Here is a 23,914-nt window from a genome sequence, read left to right as displayed (position 1 = left end):
TGCAGCGGAACCTGGTCGCCACCTGTGTTGCAGTGTGAGGGGCTCCTGTCCACTGGCCCTGATGTTCAGCGATGGTCTTTCCCCAGAATCTTCCATTCCATTACCAGACTGCCAAGTCAGTGGTCATTCTCTGGCTGCTGCTGGTGCATAGTCTTTGTTGGCCTGTTTTGGGGTGGTCTCAAGAGAGTGTTGGGGTACTTCTGCAAACCTTGGGAGTTCCCCAGGTCTGCTAATCCACTTTGTCTTGTGCATGGATGGTGGTGTTTAGGCTACACATCATCAACGGAACTCACAGCATGAACATTAGAAATAGAAGGAACGAGAAGGCAAAACGATTGTTTTCCATTAGTAGATTTCTGGCCGGAGTTGTGATTTTGTGGGTTCAGAGCTGCCAGTTTTGCCATTTTGTATTTTTTTAAATAAAAATAAATATAATCTTGGTTTATTTGTTTAAAACATTTCTCAGCCATTCCTCTTTTTTTAAAAAAATCAAATAACAGTATTCAAAAGTTAACAAAATGTTGCTAGAAAGTATTTCTGGAACTGTGTTGCATAAAGTTTGAGTGAGAAAATCGTTCACATAATTCTGATGTGCGATTGTTTTTTTGCTATAAAAGCATTTAAATAGAACAAAATAGAAACTTTTGATTATTGTATGCTTTGATAGATTTGTGCTTGGTGGTTTTATATTGACATAGCTGTATGGAAAAAAAGACTACTGTCTGGAAAAAAACAACAACTTAATTCTAGCTTTGCTGTTGGACTAAGCACAACAGTTTGAAAGTCTTCTGCCGTATGGAGCTCAAAGTGCACATCTCAAGGAAACCCAGTTTGGCTGATTAATGGTGAACAAAGAGAGGCTTTGTTTCGTGGTATAGATTGCCCATTGGTGAATTGCAGTCCTCCTAACCCGCAGCTTGCTTTCTCCGAAGGTTTCTGACCATCCGGCCATGCCTGCCTACTTTCGTTTCCTCACCATCATGGCTTTCCATGTCTTCTTGCAGGAAAAGGTACACCTTGCAGACTCATTCATTAACGCTGACCAGAGTGAGACCCTCCTTTGGGTCTAAGCCACATTTACACCATACATTTAAAGTACTATGACTTTACTTCGAACAGCCGTGGCTTCCCCCAAGGAATTATGGGGGAAGCTATGGGAGCTGTAGTCCGTTAAAGGTGAGAGTTGTTAAGAGGCCTCTATTCCTCCCACAGAGCTGGAGTTGCCGGAGTAGTTTAAAAACCAGTCCTTCACACGGAACTCTAGGAACTGTAGCTCCCATAAATCTTTGGAGGAAGCCAAAGTAATATCATAGTGCTTTAAATACATGGTGTATGGATACATTCCAGTTATGACATCTCTGCCTTTAAGGTGCTGAGCCAGACATGGAGGAAGTGGTCGTGCTTTGGTAGGCATGCAGAAGATCCCAAGTTCAGTCCTCAGGTTGGGCTGAGAGAGAACCCTGCCAGAAATCATGGGGAACATTGCTGCCCCTCAGTGTAGACAGTACTGAAATAGGTGGACCAAGAGTCTGACCTGGTATAAGGCAGCTTCCTATGTTCCTAAGGAGCTTGGTGGCATTGCTAGCCTGGCCCTTTAAAGAAAAGGAGATCAGACAGATTAGTGCAGGCTTCCTCAACCTCGGCCCTCCAGATGTTTTGGCTTACAACTCCCACGATTCCTAGCTAGCAGGACCAGTGGTCAGGGATGATGGGAATTGTAGTCTCAAAACATCTGGAGGGCCGAGGTTGAGGAAGCCTGGATTAGTGGAAGATAGAAGCGTGTCAATGGCTCCTAGTCGTGGTAAATGGGATTTACAGCAAAATATTTCCATTCCTCCCTGTTCCTCTCAGAAGAGTACTCCTGTTTAGGGCTTACACAGCCTGAAACAGGAGCCTTGTTTTTCTCTTTTGTCACCACAAAAGAGGGCACAGATGCATACATATTAGCACATGCAAATATTATATGAGTCAGTGCACTTTTAGAGATAATGGCTATAATTTCATTGGAAAACTCACCTTAGTGTGGAAGGCTGTGGATGTGTGATTAGTTGCTTAGTCTGCTGTCCAGGTGCTAACTATAGATGAACAACTTCAAGGGCCCAACCTGCTCTACCTTTGCTATTAGATTTGACTGGACAACCCTCCAACAAATGACACTTTCAAATAGAGGACTGTAGAGAAGGATATGTGGCCATCCTCCTTATAGTGTTTCAGAGTGAGAGAGGGATAAAGGATGCCCTGCCCCTAGAGATTCCATGCTGCACTTTATGGTAACCAATATGGCACCCTCCAGAAGTTGCTGGAGACCGACTCTCGTTAGTCCCGGAGGGTGCCTTTAAGGCCAACCTCCCCCCAGCTTGGAGGGTTTCCATATCTCTTGAACCGCCATCAGCTCCAGCCAGCATCACCCAGGGGTCAGAGACAATGGAAGTTGTAGTCCAACTTCCCCTGGAGTGTGCCTGCTCTGTGTATATGCTCTGTGTACGGACTTTGCTGATACGCACCTTTATTCCTCCCAGGTAGACCTAGCCGTCATGGAAGTTGGTATCGGTGGTGCATATGACTGTACCAATATTATCAGGTAGGGCATGTGTGTGTGCGTGAGTCGAATGGCCGTCATCTTCTTGGTGGGAAATACTTGGAATGCCATCTCATAAAAAAGAACATCAAGCAGTTTCTTGCTTCCCTAATGAGTGGGCACAGTTCACCAAGCAGTTTCCCACTGGTGTGTGTGCCCCATTTCATCATCATCATCATCATCATCATCATCATCATCATTATCTATTTCCTTCCGCACCTTTTCTCCAAGGGGATAATGATGAATGCACATGGGCCTCCCACTCCACATTATATCCTTACAACAACCCGGTGAGGTAGGTTAGGCAGAGAGACCGTTCCTGGCTCAGGTCCACCCAACTGAGGCTTATGATTGAGTAGAGATATGGTCCCAGATCTCTCAGTCTTTTGCCCACTGCATCAAACTGGCTTTCAGCGTATCGGCATGTAGTTGTTGTTATTATATATAATTGCTTACAGTCTTAAGGGACATGGTACAAAAGGCAAAACAAATGTGAAGGAAGAGAAAGACAGGCAAGTTCAGGCACCAGAATGTGACAAGATGATGTAACTTAAGATGGAGAATGACTGCTGATGCTGGCAGTTTTGGGAAGGGAGGAACCAAATTGGACAGTCAGTCCCACGCTTGCTGGTGCAGGTAGGAGAAATGCAGGCAGTTCTGGAGCCGGGTCACCTGCCCCATATAGCACAATAGCGCCACTTGGAGGAATTGTAGGCTAGCTTGCAGCAGCCCTATTCTCATCGTACGGGTCTGCCATTGCGCAAGCTGCCTCAGCGAGGCATGTCGAGTAAAGGGGAGGTGGGGCCCTGACCTCTGCATTTGCTTGAAAGAGGTGTGTGCGTGCGCATGCGCTTGGACCCCATTGCCATTCACTGTGGTTTGGATACAGTAGAGTCCCCAAGCCCAGGGGAGAAGGGCTGCCTTCCTCACACCTTCTCTTCCTTGTAGGAAACCAGTTGTGTGTGGGGTTTCTTCTCTGGGTATCGACCACACCAGCATATTGGGTGACACCATTGAGAAGATTGCCTGGCAGAAGGGAGGCATCTTCAAGGTAAGGTCTTAATGTCCTTGGGTGAGAGGTCTTTATTACCTCAGGTGAAACATGGGGGGCAGGAAATGGATGGGGAGGGGTCTGCTGCTGTTGGGTTGTTTTTATTTAGTTGACCTATTTTTCTGTACAAGTTTATTGGTTAGCTATTCCTTGTTACAATGTTGGAGTGTTTTATTGGAATGAGAATTGAGTGGATGGAGGGATGGAGTGATTGTAAGGAGAGTGGTTGTATATGTGGGGTTGTTTGTTTATGTTCATTTTGTGTAGTGTGAAAGGTTTTTTGTAATTTGGATTAATGCAGATTTTGTACTTTAATACTTTTTTGAACTATATAAATTGTACTTATGCTGCATTGTGAGGTTATCTATCTATTGTCTGTCTATCACCATATCATCTACCTACATATCTATCATCTATCTATCTATCTATCTATCTATCATCTATCTATCTATCTATCTATCCACACACATAAATTGATGTTTCACTTTTGAACTGTGCAGTTGTTTAGGCCACCTTCACACCTCTTGAGTCTGAACCTTTGAATGCTTCCCTGGCCACTCACCCCCATTGGGCCTGCTTTGCCCACAGAGTATTTTTCCCTGGCTGGAATATCTCCCTAAACTCTCATAATTCCTCTTGCTTCTGTGGATAGAGGGGGGATAGAGAGGGCTCTGCAAGTGTGTGCAGAAGCTAGCCTGTTTTACACCCCTGGCATGTGGCCCTCGGGATGGTTGTCCAGAAGGAAAGGTGGCCCTTGAGCTGAAAAATGTTTCCCATCCCTGATGTAACAGAACCTGGCTTCCCACACACCCCAGCAGCCCACACAGAATGTATGTTGGCACCTCCTGCTCAGCTTTGGCGCACTGTGCGGCTTGGTGGAATATGGCCAGGCTGCATTTAGGACCAGAAACTGCGTGTATGTCCCTTTTTCTAGTGCTCTGAGGCTGCTGCTTTATTCTTTCTCGGCTTGCTTTTCAGCCTGGAGTGCCGGCATTCACTGTTCCTCAGCCAGAGCGGCCCTTAGATGTCCTGAGAGAGAGAGCTGAGAAGAGCTCGGTAAGAAGTTCCACAAAACACACCCCTATGTCCTTCGCCTCCTTCTTAGAACATGAGTCCCTGCTGGTGTGTGAAAAGAGTGGGGTGGGGGGTGGGTATGGGAACCTGGTTCCATGAAGAAATGCCCAAGGGAGTGGATACTTTTAGCTTGGAGAAGAGAAAACTGAGGTAGACATGGAGGTGAGCCCTCTTCCTGTGCAGCTGCCGCCTTCACCAGCCCTGGTGTCCTCCAGATGTTTTGGACCACAACACACACCAGCCCCAGCCAGCTTTAGCCCAAAACATCTGAAGGGCACCAGGTTAGTGAAGGCAGCTGTGCATGAATAGGGAAAGATCTTGTCTCTGGTTTCACCCAGGGGAGGATAGGTAGATTTCAGGTGAACATCTAGAAGCTTAATGACAACAACAGTTCAGCAATGGGGCAGTGCATGTTTGCGGCAGGGGCAAAGTGAAGTTAGGGTTAAAAACCACTGGTTCATGTTGGGTGTTATCTACGTGGGCAGCCCAGTTTCCTACGTGACTGGTTGGGACTGCTAGCGTGGAGTGGATAACCAGAGGGTGGAGGCTTTTGTCTTCTGCAGTGCCAGCTCTACCTGTGCCCTGACCTGGATGCCTTCGAAGAGGATGGGAAGCCTCTTCGACTGGGATTGGCGGGCGACCACCAGCGCTCCAACGCTGCCTTGGCCCTCCAGCTCTCTCGCACGTGGCTTGGACAGCAGGGGTATCTGGGTGAGTGGAAAGAGTCATTTTTCACTTTTGGGGGTGGGACAGGGAGGGGCTGTGCCCCTACAAAAAGCTTCCAATCCATAACTGGAACGCTCAGGTATATGAGGCAGTAGCCATGAGAATAGGTCATGCTACAGTGTTGGAAAAGTATACAACTCCACTGTCGTGTCTGAATTGACTCTGTACATAGCAGCAAAGCAAGGGTGGGGATCCACAGGCCTGGGTGCAAAATGTGGCCCTCCAGGCCATTCTGTCTGGCCCTCAGCACTCTTTCTGGGCCACATCCCATCCCCAGCTACATGTCTAGCAAGCCCTATCTTGCAGCCTCTTTGAAAGATTATTCTTGACATGCTGGTATGTGTTCTTGGACTCTGATAATGCCTCTTGCTTGCCTGCATGAAAGATAGAGAAGCCTGTGCTAAGTCTTTGTAGAAACCAGCATGTTGTGTTGTTCTTGCTTGTAAAAGCAGTTGGTGGCTCTTGTTGCATTAGTCAGTGGGCCAGAGTGTCCTTTACTTTGACCTGCTCCTACAGTGAGGGTAGCTGATGGGTCTCAAGCCCTCAGTGAGTTAGGGACTTGTCTATCACCTGCATGGGAAGACAGGCTCTAGCAGATTGAGCGGATAGGTAGGCCCAACAGTCAAGAAGGCAGCTTCTGTACATGCTGTAGAGAGGGAAGGTAGCCCATATAGGAGGAGGAAATCTCTGACCCTAAAACTCCCACAGCCTTGCGGGATATCTTCAGGAGAAAAAAAGGCTAAGGAGTAAACTCTACACAATTCCAGAGTGGAGTCCATAAGATGGTTGGATCCTTTTGGCAACACTCTGCAGCCAAGTGGGGGCCATATGCTTTCCTTTCCTTTGGACCATATCAGTGAGGCCAAGGGGGGTTCTTGTCGTCTGGGTAGACCAGGACCTCCATACACACTGCCCTGGCTTGCTCCTGCAGTCCCTGGGGCAATTGGAGCTGAGTAGGTTTTTTTTCCAGACAGGGAAGGGGCAAGTGAGCTCCTTGCAGCCTCTCCTCTTGGAGTGATGGCCATTGGTTGGTCTTACTCTTCCTGGGAGCGAAGGGCACGTAGCCTCTCTGACCCCGGGTTACCAGAAATTGCAAGTGGAGAAAGCGCTTTTGTGTTCCAGCTCTGCATTGAAGCATCTGGTTGGCCACTGTGAGAACTGGGTGCTGGAGTAGATGGATCTGTGGCCTGATCCAGCAACTAGGCTCCTCACCTGTCCTTAGACACCAGAGTGTATGCTTCTCTTCTGGTCACTGGGGGCTGGGCAAGCAGGGCTATGCCCTACAACCTTAGCCTGCTCTCGGCCAGCACCCATCTGCCTGCCTTCCTACTCACATTGAGGCCAGGGGTTGGTGCTGACGGCAAGCCTCCTCCCCTTCAGTCTCGGTGTTGCACCTTGTAGAATGGAGCAGGAGGAGAATGGGGACAAACTAAGACTAGTTGGCTGTGGCTGCCATTGGCTGTGGCACCACCTGCTGTTTGTCTCCCTGCCTTCCACCCTACCAACTCTAACAGACACCACCCATCACTGCTTCTGTTCTTCAGTGTCTGGGCATGCAGAAGATCACAGGCTCGATCTCTGTCATCTCCAGGTAAGGCCGGGAAATAATTCTCTGCTTGAAACCCTTGAGAGCCACTGTCAGTAAATGCTGACTACATACTGGGCAGGATGGGCAAGCGGTCTCACTCGAATAAGGCAGCCCCCTATGGTCCGCACTCAGTTATGTGTGAAATTGACTCGTTATCTTGACATTGTTGTATTTTAATTTTGATTTTATTTTTTTAAAAAAAGGGCAATTCATGTACAGCACAAAAAACAGGCTGTATGAAACAATATTTTAGAATTCAGTCTTTTAAAAGCCATGTGGAAGGGGTTGGGTCAGGGCCTTAAGCCCAGTTTGGTCCAGCAAGTAGAGACACATGGCATTTACATTAGCCTGCCTCCCCAGAGCACGTGGTTTTACATAAGTTGGTTATTGGGACTGGCACCATCCACATGTGAGGGGAGTTGGATGTGTAGGAAACTAACTTTCCTTGGGGCTATAGTTGGGAAGAGGGCGAACTGATACCAGTCCACTTTGCAAGGTTGTTATAAAGGTAATGCCTTTAAATTTAGAGATTTAGGTCCTACCTTTTCTGTTTCAATCACAAGCGCTTTAAAGTGGCTAAGTTTAATAATAATAACAATAATTTATTATTTATACCCCACTCTGGGCGGCTCCCAACAGAATATTAAAAGCACAATAAAATGTCAAACCTTAAAAACTAGAGCATGCACCACTCTGGCGAGACAGTCTGCAGGCAGGTAGGGTCTCAGCCTGCGTACCAGATGGAGCTGGTAGACAGCCGCCCTGGACACAGAATTGACCTGCGCCTCCATGGACAGCTGTGAGTCCAAAATGACTCCCAGGCTGTGCACCTGGTCTTTCAGAGCCACAGTTACCCCATTCAGGACCAGGGAGTCCTCCACACCCACCCACCCCTTGTTCCCCCGAAACAGTACTTCTGTTTTGTCAGGTTTCAACCTCAATCTGTTAGCTGCCATCTATCCGCCTCCAGACACTCACACAGCATCTTCACTGCTTTCACTGGTTCTGATTTAAAAGAGAGGTACAGTGCAAAAGTCTGGAGTTTTTGTAGAGTTTTGTGCCTCTCAAAGACCTCCTCCTCCTTGCTGATTTTTAAAAATATCTTTTTAACAGTGGCTTAAATGGGGATCAAGATATAAGCTCTCCTTTATTAATTTAGTGATAGCCTCATCTGCTGCCTTTGATTGCTGTTTTTGTTTTTCTCATTAGGTGCCCCTTAGCATGTTTGTGCTGAAGGCTTTGGGATATAAATAAATGAATTTTAAAAAATTAGGATTCCAGCAGACGCTAAGTGTTAACTAACAGAGAAGGGGGTGGCTTTTTCTGTGTCCGGACAGATATTGGTGAGCTGAAGGCCCCGTGGTTGAGCTCAGAGCTGCCGGCAAAGAGATCTCCACCGTTGGCCCCTGCCTTCAAGCCAGGAGCAGCCATGCTGCAAGGTGAGTTTCTCCCTCTCTCTAAAAAAAGGGGTCACAGGCCTTTCTCTTGGCTGTTTTCCCACACACTGCTGTTGCCCTTGACTTTTGGCAAGCGGTGGTTTGACCCAGTGCGAGCATTTCTCTTTCACATAAAGTAAACAACAGTGTGGACACGTTCTAGCCTCCTTGGCTTTCCCGTCAGGGACCTCAAAGGAGGCTGCTCCCACGCAAATGGATGCAGAAGGCAAGGCGTGGTACGAAAAGAATGAATTCAGTAATATTTAATTGCTGAAGTCAAGGTCGCAGCAAGAATTATTGTGGCTTACTTTCCCACAGAACTTGAGGAAACCAACAATGTATGCTTTTGAGGTAGCGATCCCTATCTTGGTGTGTTCTGCTTCTGTTCAGTCCGTTCCCACATTAGACAAAGGAAGAAGAGTGCAGGGTACGTGCGTTTCCCATGGTCGCTAGCTTGCAGCCCCTCCAGATGTTGTTGGATTCCCAACTCTCATCAGACCCAACCAGCATGGCCAATGCTCAGGGATGATGGGCGTTGTAGTTCAACAACATCTGGAGGACCACAGGTTATAGACACAGACACACCTGTTTTAAAGGATTTTGCATTTTGTGTGTGACTGGCTGGTTGACTTTTAAAGCTCATTTTCTGGTCCTACTGTTATGAAGGAAAACTTAGAATCATAGAATCATAGAGTTGGAAGAGACCACAAGGGCCATCCAGTCCAACCCCCTGCCGAGCTTGTAAGAAGCAAACTCTACAATGTGTGATCCAGACTTTTGCACTCAAGGAATGGTGACAGTAATATAGGTCTGGCTACAGGCATGAGGGTGTACAGGGCAAAATTCCCTCTAGCGAACCCTTTGCTACTTTAGTGGCTTTTGTCCAGCTGACCGAGGAGGCAGTCCCCAAACGACTGGGTCCAGGAACCACTGTTTTAACTCTCCACAACGATCCTCATGCAGCAATACTCCTAAGCTTTGTGGGAAATTAAGGCGACAGCTACTGGACCCATACACGGCCCCCTCCAAAAAAATGTCACTGGGGAGGCATCAGCACCAGGCTCCCATTCAGCACCTGGGACCCTGTCAGCTGCCGCAGAGCACTGTGTGCTGATGCCAGACCCGTGCTGAAATCAAAATCTCTGGCAGTGATTAAATCCACCATTTCACTTGCTGTATTATGGGAACATCAAAAGTCAACGAAACATTGTGCCTGCTTCCAGAAGTTGTCCTGGTTAGGGCCTTGGTGTGTCTCCCAAGAAAAGGGCAGTTCCACCACTATGGACCAGCTTCTAAGAATACTTTCTGCATGCGTTGGGTTGTCCTCTTCACAGTGGAGCCATTGAAACAGATAAGCATGACTAACTTGGTAACGTTTATTTCATTGGGTCTACTCTGAGAATAACTTAGTTGGGTTACAGCCCAGTTGACTTTTCTTCTCTCTCCATGCCAAGCGGGCAGGCTTGGAAGGGGGTCGTTTGCAGCACAGATCTGCTTCTTCTGAAGACTCACTAGCTCAGGCATAGGCAAACTCCTATATTTGGGACTACAATTCCCACCATCCCTGACCACTGGTCCTGTTAGCTAGGGATGATGGGAATTGTAGTCCCAAATATCTGGAGGGCTGGAGTTTGCCTATACCTCCACTAGCTGCTAACTGCGCCTTCTCTTAGCTTGTCAAACGGCTGGATTGTCATGAAATTAGTAGAGTGCAAGAAGAATGAATTGCTAATAGAAAAGGCCCTGTTAGCTGCATAGTCTGCAGAAGTTCACCTTATGATGCTGTGGAAAAGAGCCTACTTTGTGGTGGCCCTTAGCCCAGGGAACTGGTAGCGGGGTTGTTCTCTCCACCAGCCCTCATGAACCAAGCCTGGCAAGTGACACCAGACGATCTTCCCCCTTGCCTCCGAAGGTCTTGCTGTGTTCCATTTTCAAAGCACTGTTCTTTAAGAAATCTTGTTGTATTTATAGTATTGAAATGTTTTTGTTTTTGTTTTGGTATATGTTGCTTTGTTGTTATGAAATTGTTTTTTTGTAGTGTTTGTTTCTTTGTTGTGGGCTGCTGAGCATGATTTTTTTGTGTGGAAAAGTGGTATAGAAATAAAATGAATGAACAAATGACTGTCTTTAAAAAAAAAATTTTTTTAAAGTTTTATTCAGATAATTTTAAAAATACAAAATCAAACATACAAAATCAAAAAATACAAAAAAGGAAAAACATATAGAGAAAAACCCACTCACACATAAATCCAAAAATACAAAGATACCCTGTTTCTCATATTTTAAGGCATCCCCATAAAATAAGCCATAGCAGGATTTTTAAGCATTCAAGGAATATAAGCCATACCCCGAAAATAAGACATAGTGATAGGAGCAGCAGCAATGCTGGCCGCGGCAGGAGGAGGAGGAAAAAAATAAGACATCCCTTGAAAATAAGCCATAGTGTGTTTTTTTGAGGAAAAAATAAATATAAGACGTGTCTTATAATATGAGAAACACGGTAGATATGCGCAAAAAATTAAGAAACGACAAAAAGGGGAAAAAGAAAGAAAGAAAGAAAGAAACATCAAAGAAGTTTTCACTTCCTATTATTTACAACACGCTTCCCTATATATAATCTTTTTCCATTGCTGTATCTCCTACTATGCCTGTTTAAGAATCTTACCATTATTAAATACATGCTGCTAATTTCTCCTCTTGTGATTTTTTATTCTAAGCACATCACTAAATTATTTTCTAAATTTTCTTTCTCCAAGTAATCTTGTACATATTTCCATTCTCCCATAATTTTCTGCCTGGGTACTTCTCTTATTATAGCAGTCAGTTTCGCCATCTTCAAATATTCTATTCATTTCCCCTGCCACTCATGAACCGTTGGTAACACATCTCCTTTCCATTTCATTGAACAAATGACTGTCTTGCAGAGCACTTTGAATGGGACTTTGCGGGCACTGCAGATCACCTGCTTAGCAGTTCCTGCAAAACTCCTTTCAGCTGAACCAGGTTTTTTACGTGCCACACACGATGTCAAATATAGGGGAATTGGCCGTGGCTCAGCTGAAATGGACCAGACTAGGCTGAGGAGGCAGAGACTCCTCACCTTTGCTATGGATCAACTTCCTCTCAGGAGCTCATGCGGCACAAACTTTTCGGTTCTTCCAGCCTCTGTTGAAAACATACCTCTTCACTAGTACATTCCCAGACTAATAATGCCCTGATTTTTAGCACCCTGATTTCTGTGATTGTTAATATTTTCCTAATGTTTTATGGATGTGTAATTTGTACATTTTTTTTATTACTACTGCTTAGTGTTTTGTTATTGCACTGGTAGCAAATGGCTTTGGTTGTACTCTCTGGAGTGAAAGGCTGGGTTCATTTATTTACCTTTCTGTCTCACCGTGTTCTCCTTTCCTCGGAGGAAACGGGGGAGATGTGAAAGTTGCAGTAGATAAAAAAATAAAGGCCTGTGTCGGTCTTTTTGGGCAGGGTGCTGTTTCTGCTTAGCCACCACCTCCGTCTGTTTTGCTCCCCAGGGCTAGAGGCAGCCGTGTGGCTTGGTCGAAACCAGGTGCTACACCACGGCCCAGTGACGTGGTACATCGATGGGGCCCACACCACCAGCAGTATACAGGCCTGTGTCCGCTGGTTTCGCAAAGCTGCCTTGAATGAGGAGAAGCCTGCAGAGTAAGTGAGGGTTTGGCTGGGGTCTTTTTCCATTCTGAGCCTCAACTGCTTAGAATAGCCTTATCCTGAATAAATTTGTCTGATCCTCTTTTAAACAAGTTGGTGGCCGTCCCCATACCTTGTGAGATCTTCTGGTCGTGCGTGTCTGTCTTCCACTGAGCTGGGTGTGGGTGTGTGTGAATAGATAATGAGACCTGACTCTTTCCTTGCCTTTGCAGCGGCTCTGAAGTCCGGGTGCTCCTCTTCAACGTGACAGGCGATCGCGATACTGCTGCTCTACTTAAGCTGCTGCTGGTGAGTTTGTCTTGTTTGCTGTTTTTTCCTTTTCTCTCTCTTTAAAAAAAAAAGGGAAGGGGGAAGTACCTTACGCTGCTTTAACACGGCTTCCAGGACAACTACTGGTATCCAACCATTACAAGTATAGTAATATTAAATGATTTGGAATAGAATTTAGAAATAAAAATCACCAGCACCTATTAAAGCAGCAGAGGGAAATGAAATGCATGAGGTTATCTGCAGATTAAATATAAGACCTCTGCGGACACTTTGAATGACCTGGGAAATTATACAGTATATGCTTCCCAGCCACGACTCCTTGAGGAAAACATTCCACAAATGGGGTTCCCCCAACCCGACCTACCCCTTTAGAGGCTCTGCTTTCTGGCCAGTCAGTTTGATTTGAAAATGCCAGTGCAGCCTTTGCCAGGCTGGTGCCCTTGAGATGTTTTGGGGCTGGCTGATAGGAGTTGTAAATCAAGGCTGGTGAAAGCTGCACTAGAGGCGGGGCCTTATAAGAGGTGTCCCCGTCATGTGTGGAACTTCCTCCTGAGGGTCATAGGGCTGGGTTGCCATTATAACTGGCTTCTGAGTGTTTCAGCTGAGATGCTTCTATCATTATTTACACTCTTACATTCACACCCTGCCCTTCAGCTGGTGCAGGGTTCAGCAACCAGGTTGCTCACTTGGGACAAGACGGTCTGAGCACATAACACGGATCCTGGCTAAACTGCACTGGCTCTTGAATAGTTTCCAGGCCCAGTTCAAAAGTGCTGGTTCTTAATCTATAAAGTTTTATGCGGCTCAGGACCTCGATGCCTCAAGGACCACCTCTCCTCATATGTGCCCCCTGGAGGTTGCTTGGAGGTTGGCAACATGAAAACAAGCCTTTTCAGTGGTGGCTCCCCACTTATGGAATGTTCTCCTACAGAGGCTTGCCTGGTGCCGTTGGCAAAAACATACTGTACATCTTTCATCAGGCCTTTGGCTTTTAACTATCTATGGCTTTTTTTGCACGGGTGGGATCTTTTAAGGATTTTTTTTTAATGCTGGTTTTAATGTACTTGGGTTTGGGTTTTTGCTTAAAATAGGGTAAATCACTTTGATTTGCTGCGGCAAAAAAAAAAAGGTGACTACAGTAATAAATTTAATAACTAAGTAAGAATACTTTATTCCTGACATGCTGTGTTTCCATATGTAGAGGTTTATTGGGGGTGGGGGAACCGGTAGCCCTCCAGATGTTGTTGGAATGCAGCTTGCACCATCTCTGACCATTGGGCATGCTAGCAGGAGCTGATGGGGGGATGGCATTCAGCAACACCTGGAGGGCCACAGTTTCCCTATCCCTGCTTTGTATATACTGGGGTGGTACACTGGGACATAAGACATGCTGCCTGAAGTAGTGCAGTCCAAGCCAGACTCAACTGTTGCTTTCTCCCCTGCAGTGTGGTGACTTGCTTTTATAATCTTTATTCCTCTTACATTTTCAGCCTTGCCAGTTCGACTATGCCGTTTTCTGCCCCAATTTCACTGAAGTTTCCACCGCAGGAAATGCAGGTGGGTCACAGGGCAGACAGGATTGGTAAATTGCCAATGAAATATGGCCACGTGGAGTTGGGCTAGATCAGTTGTGGGGACCGTTGGCCCTTGCATTGCAGGGGGTTGGACTAGATGACCCTTGGGTCCCTTCCACCTCTGTGATTCTAGATGTTGAGCTGCAGCTCCTATCATCCCTGGCCATTGGCTGTGCTTGCTAGGAGCTGATGAATGAGAGTTGTACGGTACTCCAGCAACAGCTGGAGGGCCAAAGGTAGACCTTCTTAGCTCTGAATTCTGGCTATAATTATAATCTCTCTCCCACTCCTGTTTAAATAACAGCAGGTGCCCCTCATTGGTTTTCATTAGCTTAAGCGTGCAGGGTTTTATAGATTATAAATGCTGTATTGATTTGGGAATCATACAATATGACTTTGGCTTTAATTTACTTATTTTTTAGTTGTTGCTTTGTTAACAGTGTTTTATAGGTTGTAATTGTTTCACCGGTGGCTTGTTTATTAGGGTATATGATTTACGCTGTGTTTGTGATGTTCTATTATGTTCTAGCATGTTGCTATTATTATTTATTGTTTGTAAGGCACTTTGAGATTCTTTGGAATGAAAAACGGCATAGAAATATAATCAGTCTAGGAAATCTAGGATGGGAAAAGTGACCTGCCTGAGAGAGAAATAAGGTTCCCTTGCGTGGCTAATGCTAGCTAAGCAGTGGGCCCTATTCTTACTGATCCACAGGGCAGTGGTGGACCTTCGGCCTGGAGGCCAAATACCGTCCCTCAGGCCTCCGCATTTCGCCAGCCAGGCCACACCCACCTGCCTTAGACACATGTGATATCCAGGTGTGGGGCAGGTAAAAGATGGGGCTGCACTGAAAGGTTTCCAGGTGCCACAGAGAAACTTGTGGAGCGCTGTACCTTTGCCCGTGCAGAGTGTGCTGTAGTGGCTAAAAATGCCTAATAATAATAATAATAATAATAATTTATACCCTGCCCATCTGGCTGGGTTTCCCCAGGCAGCCACCCTGGGCGGCTTCCAACAGAATATTAAAATACAATAATTTATTAACATTAAAAGCTTCCCTAATCAGGGCTGCCTTCAGATGTCTTCTAAAAGTCTGGTAGTTGTTTTTCGCTTTGACATCTGGTGGGAGGGCGTTCCACAGGGCGGGTGCCACTACTGAGAAGGCCCTCTGCTTGGACCTCAGTGTCCGGGCGGAACAACGGCTTTGAGACCTGGGTTCGAAAGCCTACTCAGCTCTTTAGGCCGTTGCTATCTTTGAGCCTAGGGACCCAGGTGGCGCTGTGGTTAAACCACTGAGCCTAGGGCTTGCTGATCAGAAGGTCGGCGGTTCAAATCCCTGTGAGGGGTGAGCTCCCGTTGCTTGGTCCCAGCTCCTGCCAACCTAGCAGTTCGAAAGCATGTCAAAATGCAAGTAGATAAATAGGAACCTCTCCGGCGGGAAGGTAAACGGAATTTCCGTGTGCTGCTCTGGTTCGCCAGAAGCGGCTTTGTCATGCTGGCCACATGACCTGGAAGCTGTACGCCGGCTCCCTCGGCCAATAATGCGAGATGAGCGCGCAACCCCAGAGTCGGTCACGACTGGACCTAATGGTCAGGGGTCCCTTTACCTTTATCTTTGAGCCTAACTTGCTGGCTGCTGAGAGGATAAAATTTAGGTGGGGGGCCATCTGTGCTGCCCTAAACACACACACACACACACACACACACACACACACACACACACATGAGTCTTTGGACCTAGCCATTTGTCTGTCTAGCCCAGCATTGTCTAGTCTGTCTGGCAGCAGCTCTCCAGGGTCTTGGACAGAGACACTTTCCATGCCAGGGTCGGTTGAACTTGAGACCTTGTGACATGCAGTGCAGATGCTCTACCACTGAGCTATGGCCCTTCCCCATAAATAAGAGCTCACCTCAGTTTCTGTTGGGGGTGGGTGGGGATCTCCTGGGCCAATGAAGCCCACCATGCCTCCTTGTTTGGCCTTTCCAAGGCTATTTCACCCAAGCCGTGCCCATCTGTCAAAAATCCTCACATCATAGGACGTCCAGTTCAGGAACAGGTGGAGGTGTAGTTCCCTACCGGAAGCAGGCACTGCTGACCACTGGTGCTTGAAGAGCCCTGTGCAGGTGAAAGGTCGCCAGGTCCCATTGCTAAGTCAGGTGATTGACAGGCGAGTGGTTCCGCCCACGAGTCAGTGCTGGCCCATGTGGGGAAGGTTTAGTTATTTATTGCACCCCACTTTTTTCTCCAAGCAGCCCAAGGTGGCCTGCATGGTCACCCCCTTCCTCATTTCAAACTGAACAACAGCCCTGCGAGGTAGGTGAGGCTGAGTGGCAGTGGCTGCCCCCCAAGGTTGCATCCGGTGAGCTTCACGGCCTAGTGGGGATGTAAACCCTCGTCTCTCCCAGGTCCTGGTCCAACACTCTAACCACTACACTACTTTGGCCAACCATCCAAGGGAGGCTGTCCTGAAGCTGCATTGGTGTGGGGCTGGGTGGGTGGGTGGGTGGGTGGCCCTGGCATCCCTGGGACTCCACCTCGTCTTCTTTCTGTTTTTTTAAAAATGGTTGTTGTGTTTGGCCTTACAGATCAGCAGAACTTCAATGTCACCCTGGAGAATGTCCTGACCCGTTGCCTGCAAAACCAGACCCACTGGAACCGCCTGATGGAGGCAAAAGTGGGCCCGGACCCTTGGCTGTCTGCCTCAACAGAAGTGGAAGGGGTGGCTGGGTGGCTGAAGCAGGCCCCCCTGCACGGCCCCCCGCTCTTCTTGCCACCCTCGGCACGCCCACTCAACAGCAACTCCTTGGTCTTCCCTTGCATCTCCAAGGCCTTGCAGTGGATCACCCAAGGCAGGGACCCGCACTTCCAGCCCCCGGCATCCCGAGGGCTCCACCCTCACCCAGCAGCCAGCAGCGGGGCTGTCTTGCTCAAGGAAGCGGCCACCATCCAGGTCCTGGTGACGGGGAGTTTGCACCTGGTGGGTGGTGTCTTAAAGCTGCTCAACCCGTCTCTTTCGGAGTAGAGGGTACTGTTGGACACCCCCCTCTTGAGGCCTGTGTTTGCTGCCTACTTGAAATGTCATTGGGAAGCTGGGCTGCACCTTCACACTGGTTTCACTGCAGCGTTCAGGCGTTGGGCTGCCTCCTGAGTCCATGGAACCTCTAATTCTTCCTTAAAATTCTTTCCCTGAGGAACATGGCTTGGCCCCTGAACAATATGGAATCCTCCTGGTCAGACAGGCTGTGCAAAGAAGATGACGCCTCCAGCAACGTTCTTGATGCCAGAATTCTCCCCTTCCCCCACCCCACCCAGGCACTGAAGTTCTACAGGTGGGGGAAATGGCCACCAGCCCACCACCCAGAGAAAGAGATTCCCCTGCCTTCTCCCCAATTTGGAAATTTTCCTCTCTTCCCTCACCCCCTGCTTGCTTCTTTGTGTGTGGGTGCTGCAGAAGAAGAAGCCCCCATGCTCTGCAAAACAGAGCTCACCTACCTGCCCCCGGCCACCACCCTGGGCCAAGCACACAGTGTGAGTTCTCGCTCCTTTGCTGACTCCTTGTTGTCACCTCTACTGGTCTCACCAAGTCAAATGCATGGCTGGCAGCCTTCGACTGATGACTCTTGCAATGTGCCTTTAGAAAAGAATCTTACTGCTAGCCCCTTTCCTTCACCACCACCACCTCATCAACTCTCCTTCTGGAGTAGTGGGTTGATACCTTCAGGGACTTGCTCCCTGAAGGCATTTAAAAAGAAAATGTTCCTCAGCATTTTGGTACGGTTTTAAAACACTCTGTTGATTTTTTGTTTTGTTTTAAACAATTCCTCTTGAGCGAGGAAGTCCTGACCTTGCTGCTTGCCATTGGCTTCTGAGAAAGCCATTCAGTGTCCACCGGAGAGCAGGCTATGAGGCCCAAGTGGTTGACTTGTGTAGACGTAGGTGCATCTACACACACACATACACACACACACACACACACACACACAAATCATGGTCCATATGGGAGCCTACCCTGACCCATGCAGTTGGTGTTGGCAGTTAAGGGGCTGGGGATCATGAGATGGCCAGAGTTGGCTTCCCAGAAGGTGTGCTGGAGAGGCAAGTGCCTGTCTCTTTGGGGTGGAATGAGAAGAGCGCAACCACTGTGCTCCCCTGTGTGTGCTGTCCACTCTTAAAGTGCAGAGTAATAACTATAACTGCCCGATGACTTGAGGGAGCAACCTTTTTTTCCATCATCTTTTTAAAATACACCTATTGGAAAGCAAGGCCAAGTGTTTGAAATGAGAGATTTTATGCTGTGAACGCTGCAAGCCATTTACTGTTGCTTGGTTTCAGAGGCACAGCTACAGTCTTTGTGCTTTCTCTGACTGCACTGGAAAGGGAGCAGGGTGGGGGGCCTTTTGGCTCTCCTGGTGCTGGTTGGAGTCCCAGCCTTCATCAGCTCCACCCTGCATGCCCAGTGGGTCTAGGACTCTTGCATTTGTAGTCTAGCAACATATGGAGGACCACTTTCCCTCTGCCATCAAATTGCACACAGTGAACAAAAAAGGAAGGGCCCAGATTTTTTTTGGGGGGGGGGAGGGGTGCTGGAATCCATTGTGTGCAAAGGGGTTTCAGGGAGGGGGTCATTGCTTCATGCAGACTTTGACTTTTAAAAAATTAATATTTGATTCATATTTGGAACCTATCTTCTTCGGGTTGTACCACCCTTGAATATTCAGTGACCTGCTTGTTGCTAAGTATCTCCTTGCCAGAGAGAAGTTTGCCACCTTCTCCCTGGTGTCTTAGCTTTCCTTGCATGGGAATTCTTTTGATGGAGGCCTTTCAGTCAAGCCCCTCCTGCATTCCTGGGTCTTATGATCTGGCTGCAGGTCCCATCCCTTGCTGGATGGATATGCACATCTGTTTGGAATCTGATTCTGACATCTGCCTGCAGGGTGAGAATAAATATGGGTAACTCTTGGGGTGGTAGCAAAAGCAGAAGGGGGGGGGGACACAACAGACTTCTCAGGGTGCCAGTGGGGGCTCTTCCAGAATGGTTTACTCTGCTTGTGATACGAAACAAATGAATTATATTCAACATTAGTCCTACTTAAAGTAGACTTGTTGAAATTAATGGGCCTAACTATCTGAGAAATTAGTAAACCTCACCCCCTGGGATGCTAGCGGATCCTTCCGGAGAACACCCCCACCTTTTGATGTTAACATTCATGCCTTGCCTCTCTGCCCCCCCCCACCCCTGCTCTCGTGGAGCCAAATATGCAGCAGAAAGCATCACCTGCTAAGAGTTGCAGGAGTTGGGTATGAGATTGATTTATGCTGCTTTTGTCCATGGTACTGTACTTCAGAGTTCTTAGAGCATTTCCCCCTTGTGGTTCTTGTTGTCCGGGATCCACTGAGCCAATACAATGGGACCAGTGCCATGAGCAGCAGGTTTTGGGCATTTGTCTTGAGCAGTGTGATCTGCTCACTGCCCACATCCTTTGTTAGTTTACGACCAAGCAAGTCTCTTCCCTCCTTTTAGCTGTGTGCGTTCTAGGAAGACCTAAACTAGTTCTAACCAAAATTCAACCTTGTTCTGAATTCTTGCTGAAGGTGGTGGTCCAGTAATCTCTCGACCTTCATAGAGCACATTACAGGTAGTGACCACCTGCTTTTTGAGTAATGGTACTGCTTCCCAATACAAATAAAGAGAGCTTTCCATCCCTCTTCCCCAACCCCACCTAAAGGGGAAGGAAACTTAAATGGATAGTTCTTAAGAAACACTTTTATCTTAAAACTGGATTATTTTTTCCTGATTGCATTTTAAATCTTGTAACTGTTTTTCATGTTTCTTGACTTGTTTGTTCCTTTATAAAAACAAAAAACTGACTTTCTGTGTCTGTCTGTCTTGGATTAATAAAAAATGTTGTTTTTGCCAGACATGTTGAGTCAGGAACAGGTGCTTTCAATAAAGAACTGACATACTAGAAGTCTGCTGTTTGTGTCTGTTTCTCTGCCCCTGGAGTACCGTGTGATCTGACAGGACAACGGAACTAAAGAAGAGTTTGGATTTGGATTTGATATCCCACTTTATCACTACCCTAGGGAGTCTCAAAGCGGCTAACATTCTCCTTTCCCTTCCTCCCCCACAACAAACACTGTGAGGTGAGTGGGGCTGAGAGACTTCAGAGAAGTGTGACTAGCCCAAGGTCACCCAGCAGCTGCATGTGGAGGAGCGGAGACACGAACCCGGCTCCCCAGATTACGAGTCTACCGCTCTTAACCACTACACCACACTGGCTCTCAAAGAGAGGTTCCTCCGCTCATCAGGGCACCATCATCCAACCCAGTGCAGGAACCGCGTGTCCAGAGTGTGGCCTGCACCATGAGCAGGGCCAGAAATGACTTGGGGCAGACCCATGGTTGTCATTAAAAAATTCCTTCAGTAGCACCTTAAAGACCAACTAAGTTTGACAAAGTGTGCATGCACACGAAAGCTCATACCAAAATAAAAACTTAGTTGGTCTTTAAGGTGCTACTGAAGGAATTTTTTTTATTTTGCTTCGACTCAGACCAACACGGCTACCTACCTGTAACTAGAACCATGGTTGTCATGGCAGACATGAAGTCCTGAGCCAATCCTGACAGGGGAGCCTCATATTGAATGCACAACAAGCCAGGGGGATTCCAGCACCAACTCCCAGGCCACCCTGGCTAGCTCAGGAAAGGAAACTTTAGCAGTGGGGTGGGTGCTACACCAACAGGATCCCTATTCTGCCCTGGCCACCCGTCTTCAGATACACTCTTGAACCCAGCAGGCTGTGGGAGAGGACACCTGGCCAGGAGGATGCAATCACGATAGACGATTGCAACTCCACCTCTTTCCCCCCTCCAGATCTTGGCTACTGCTGAGAGCCCTGAGATATTAACGTCCCTGCTCTGCTTCATGCAGCCAGGTCAGCATGTTCCCCATATATATCTCTGCCTTCAACAACTGGTGGCTCTGAAGGTTGTGTACATGTTAGGTAGGTTAAGGTGAGCATGTTGATTGGCCCCATGTCATTCACCTGGATATCCCTAGTTCAAGTCCAAACAGCCTTCCTAGGGCTGTGCACTAGGTAAAGGTAAAGGGACCCCTGACCATTAGGTCCAGTCGTGACCGACTCTGGGGTTGCATGCTCATCTCGCATTATTGGCCGAGGGAGCCGGTGTATAGCTTCCAGGTCATGTGGCCAGCATGACAAAGCCGCATCTGGCAAACCAGAGCAGTACACGGAAATGCCGTTTACCTTCCTGCTGGAGCAATACCTATTTATCTACTACTTGCATTTTGACGTGCTTTCGAACTGCTAGGTTGGCAGGAGCTGGGACCAAGCAACGGGAGCTCACCCCGTCACAGGGATTCGAACCGCTGACCTTCTGATCAGCAAGCCCTAGGCTCAGTGGTTTAACCACAGCGCCACCTGGGTCCCTCTGGGCTGTGCACTAGGTCTGGCCAAAGCCTGAATCCTGAACTGAATTGCAATGATTCCAGGGGAGGGGGCGTGATCCTGCCTTTATCTGAGTCCGGTGGAGAGAGCCCCGTGTTGACCTATGCAGAGCAATCCAGGGCTGTTGGCTTTTGAACAGCCCTGCACTGAACTTTGGCTGCATGTGACTGTTCCCTAAAGGGACACATACACACACAGTCAAACTGAGCAGGATTGAACCCCCCTGTCACCAGCTGGAGAGCAGAAGATTCAATCTCTGGCTACAGGAGTCAGCTTCACCAATATGTTCTCCCTAGGATGCCCTGGGAAAGCAGCACTTTGCCAGCCTGAACCTTCCTGCTCTCTGCTGTGCAGTCGGGGAAGGAGATGCAAGGAGACGCCATTGCAAGGAGGTTTTGTGTTTAGAGTTTCACCCACTTTGCATGAGAGAAAAAAAAACACATGAACTTATAACCAACCCACAAGATACGCAGCCATTAACTGTGCTGCTTCAGTTTATTAAAACTAGGCTGTGTTTCCTTCCACCACTTCCTGGACTGGAACAGCCAGCGGTTTTAAATGCACTTCAACTTGCAAAGCTTTGAATGGTCACTAGGTGTAGCTGTGGTTCTACCGTAGTATGTATATGAAAGCATGAGCATACACTTCAAACACCTGAAGGGTTCTTTGTGCAAAGGCATGTTCTCAGTGACCACATCTGAATAATAACACCCGCTCGGCTTCCAGGAGGGGGGCCTGCCTTACATCTGGAAGGTCCCAAGTTCAGCCTGGAATTCCTGGTTGCAGGTGATTCTCTGCCTGAGACCCTGTAGATTGACTGCCAGTCAGAGGTAAAGCTGTCTGAGAATAATTGAATCATAGAACTGGAGAGTTGGAAGGAAACCTGAGGGCTATCATGTCCAACTCCCTGCAATGCAGCAGGAATCTTTTTGCCCAGTGTTGGGCTTGAGCCCATTATTACCATGAAAGGAAGAGTCTCGGGCTCTACAGACTGAGCTATCAAAGGAGACGTTCCCAATGTTTACTTGTTCAATGACCTGGATGGAAATCAATCTCTTCTTTGTTTTAAAATATTTTTTATTAGTTTTTACAAGAACAAATTTAAAATAATGAGGAATTTTTAAAAAAACATATCCATATATGAGATTCTCTGAATCTTGTGACTTCCCGCTGTTCCCTGCATGGGTCCTTAAAATAATTTTCCTAAGACTATATATCATTACGTTCTCCATGGTTTTCATCTCTCTAAATTATCCATATATTTCATTTCTTTACAAGTTATTTTTAAAGTCCAGCTAACTTTTTATTTGCTTACAATGGTCTCCTTAGTAAGTTATGAATTTCCCCTGTTCTCTTTTAAAGTCATCATCTTCTTGATTCCTGAGTCTCCCAGACAGGATGGAACTCAATCTAGCAAATATTATTAGCATTCATTGCTCGTTTTTCAGTCCAAAAGTGATACATAAATGGAGACACGTCCACCCCATTTGCATTGAACTCCCTTTGCATTGAGACCAATGGTGTGGAATGAATTGTGTAAAATTCTGCTTCAGTGGACAGTTTTTGTTAGAAGTGTGGCAGAATGGAAATTGCGCTGCATGAATGGACATGGGGCAGAATGGAAATCAGGGCCTTGTTGCATCCCTAGTAAGTTATTTTATATTACTTATTGCATGCATTCCCCACTTTTCCTCTAAGGAGTTCAGGGTATCACACAAGGTTCTCCTCCCCATTTGATCCTCGTGGCAGCCCTGTGAGGTACATTATTATGATTAAGTGGCGAGAGTGTGTGAATGGCGGGGATCAAGGCCATCCAGTGAGCAATGAAGATAGGAAACCTGGCGCACGGGTGAAACTACACGGTTTGATTACAATTCCCAGAACAGAATCCAGGCTCCTGGATCCCCCTGGCTTAAGGGACACCCACTATGGAAGGCAGGCAGGAATGTTCCATTTCTTTTTTGACCTTTTAATTAATAACATTTATTTGCTGAATATACTCACTAGGAACCAAACTACTGATCTGGTTGGCTAGACGTTTTCAGTCCATATATCCCCTCCACAGACACCTCTGTGATGATGCTGGCATTAAAATATCCTGCTCCTCTTCAATAAAAGAGAAAAAGGGAGGCCAGATCACATCAAAGGTATCTTTTTTTGGAGATGCCCTTGATTAGTCACCTATGGTGAGGCGTTTTGATGTTAATAACCAAAGCTTCTATTGGTATATTGAAGGTTTCCTTCTGTCATTGGGCAACAACTAGTCTAGTTGCTGTGCACAGAAAGGAAATTAATTATTTAGCTTTAAGAGTAGAATTGGGGGGGTCAAGTCTAGTGATGATAAGGCAAGTGCCAAATTAGGAGGGATAGACTGTTTTGTAATTTTGGAGGTCAGATAAAAAACTTTTTTGCAAAATGCGTGGACCATGAAAATAGGAACCTCGTTCTCCAGTCTT

General features: G+C 47.1%; 1 protein-coding gene across 4 annotated transcripts in view; it reads left to right on the top strand.

Moving 5' to 3' along the window:
- Positions 1-19,958, top strand: part of FPGS (folylpolyglutamate synthase) — a 68,332-nt gene extending 48,374 nt beyond the window's left edge. For all 4 annotated transcript variants that reach the window (XM_035102288.3, XM_035102289.3, XM_088665087.1 and 1 more), the window contains 10 exons: positions 933-1,010; positions 2,520-2,581; positions 3,527-3,629; positions 4,608-4,685; positions 5,267-5,414; positions 8,355-8,456; positions 11,987-12,137; positions 12,356-12,431; positions 13,904-13,970; positions 16,575-19,958. In XM_035102288.3, coding sequence (XP_034958179.1) covers positions 933-1,010; positions 2,520-2,581; positions 3,527-3,629; positions 4,608-4,685; positions 5,267-5,414; positions 8,355-8,456; positions 11,987-12,137; positions 12,356-12,431; positions 13,904-13,970; positions 16,575-17,011 — 1,302 coding nt within the window. In that variant the 3' untranslated portion in view covers positions 17,012-19,958. The remainder of the gene's footprint in view (positions 1-932; positions 1,011-2,519; positions 2,582-3,526; positions 3,630-4,607; positions 4,686-5,266; positions 5,415-8,354; positions 8,457-11,986; positions 12,138-12,355; positions 12,432-13,903; positions 13,971-16,574) is intronic.
- The last annotated feature ends 3,956 nt before the right edge of the window (positions 19,959-23,914 follow it).

Source organism: Zootoca vivipara, chromosome Z2 (genome assembly GCF_965207765.1).
Source record: "Zootoca vivipara chromosome Z2, rZooViv2.hap1.1, whole genome shotgun sequence".
In the NCBI taxonomy this organism is placed as follows: domain Eukaryota; kingdom Metazoa; phylum Chordata; class Lepidosauria; order Squamata; family Lacertidae; genus Zootoca; species Zootoca vivipara.
The sequence above is the reverse complement of the archived record's forward strand: the minus strand, read 5'-3'. Positions and strand labels throughout refer to the sequence as shown.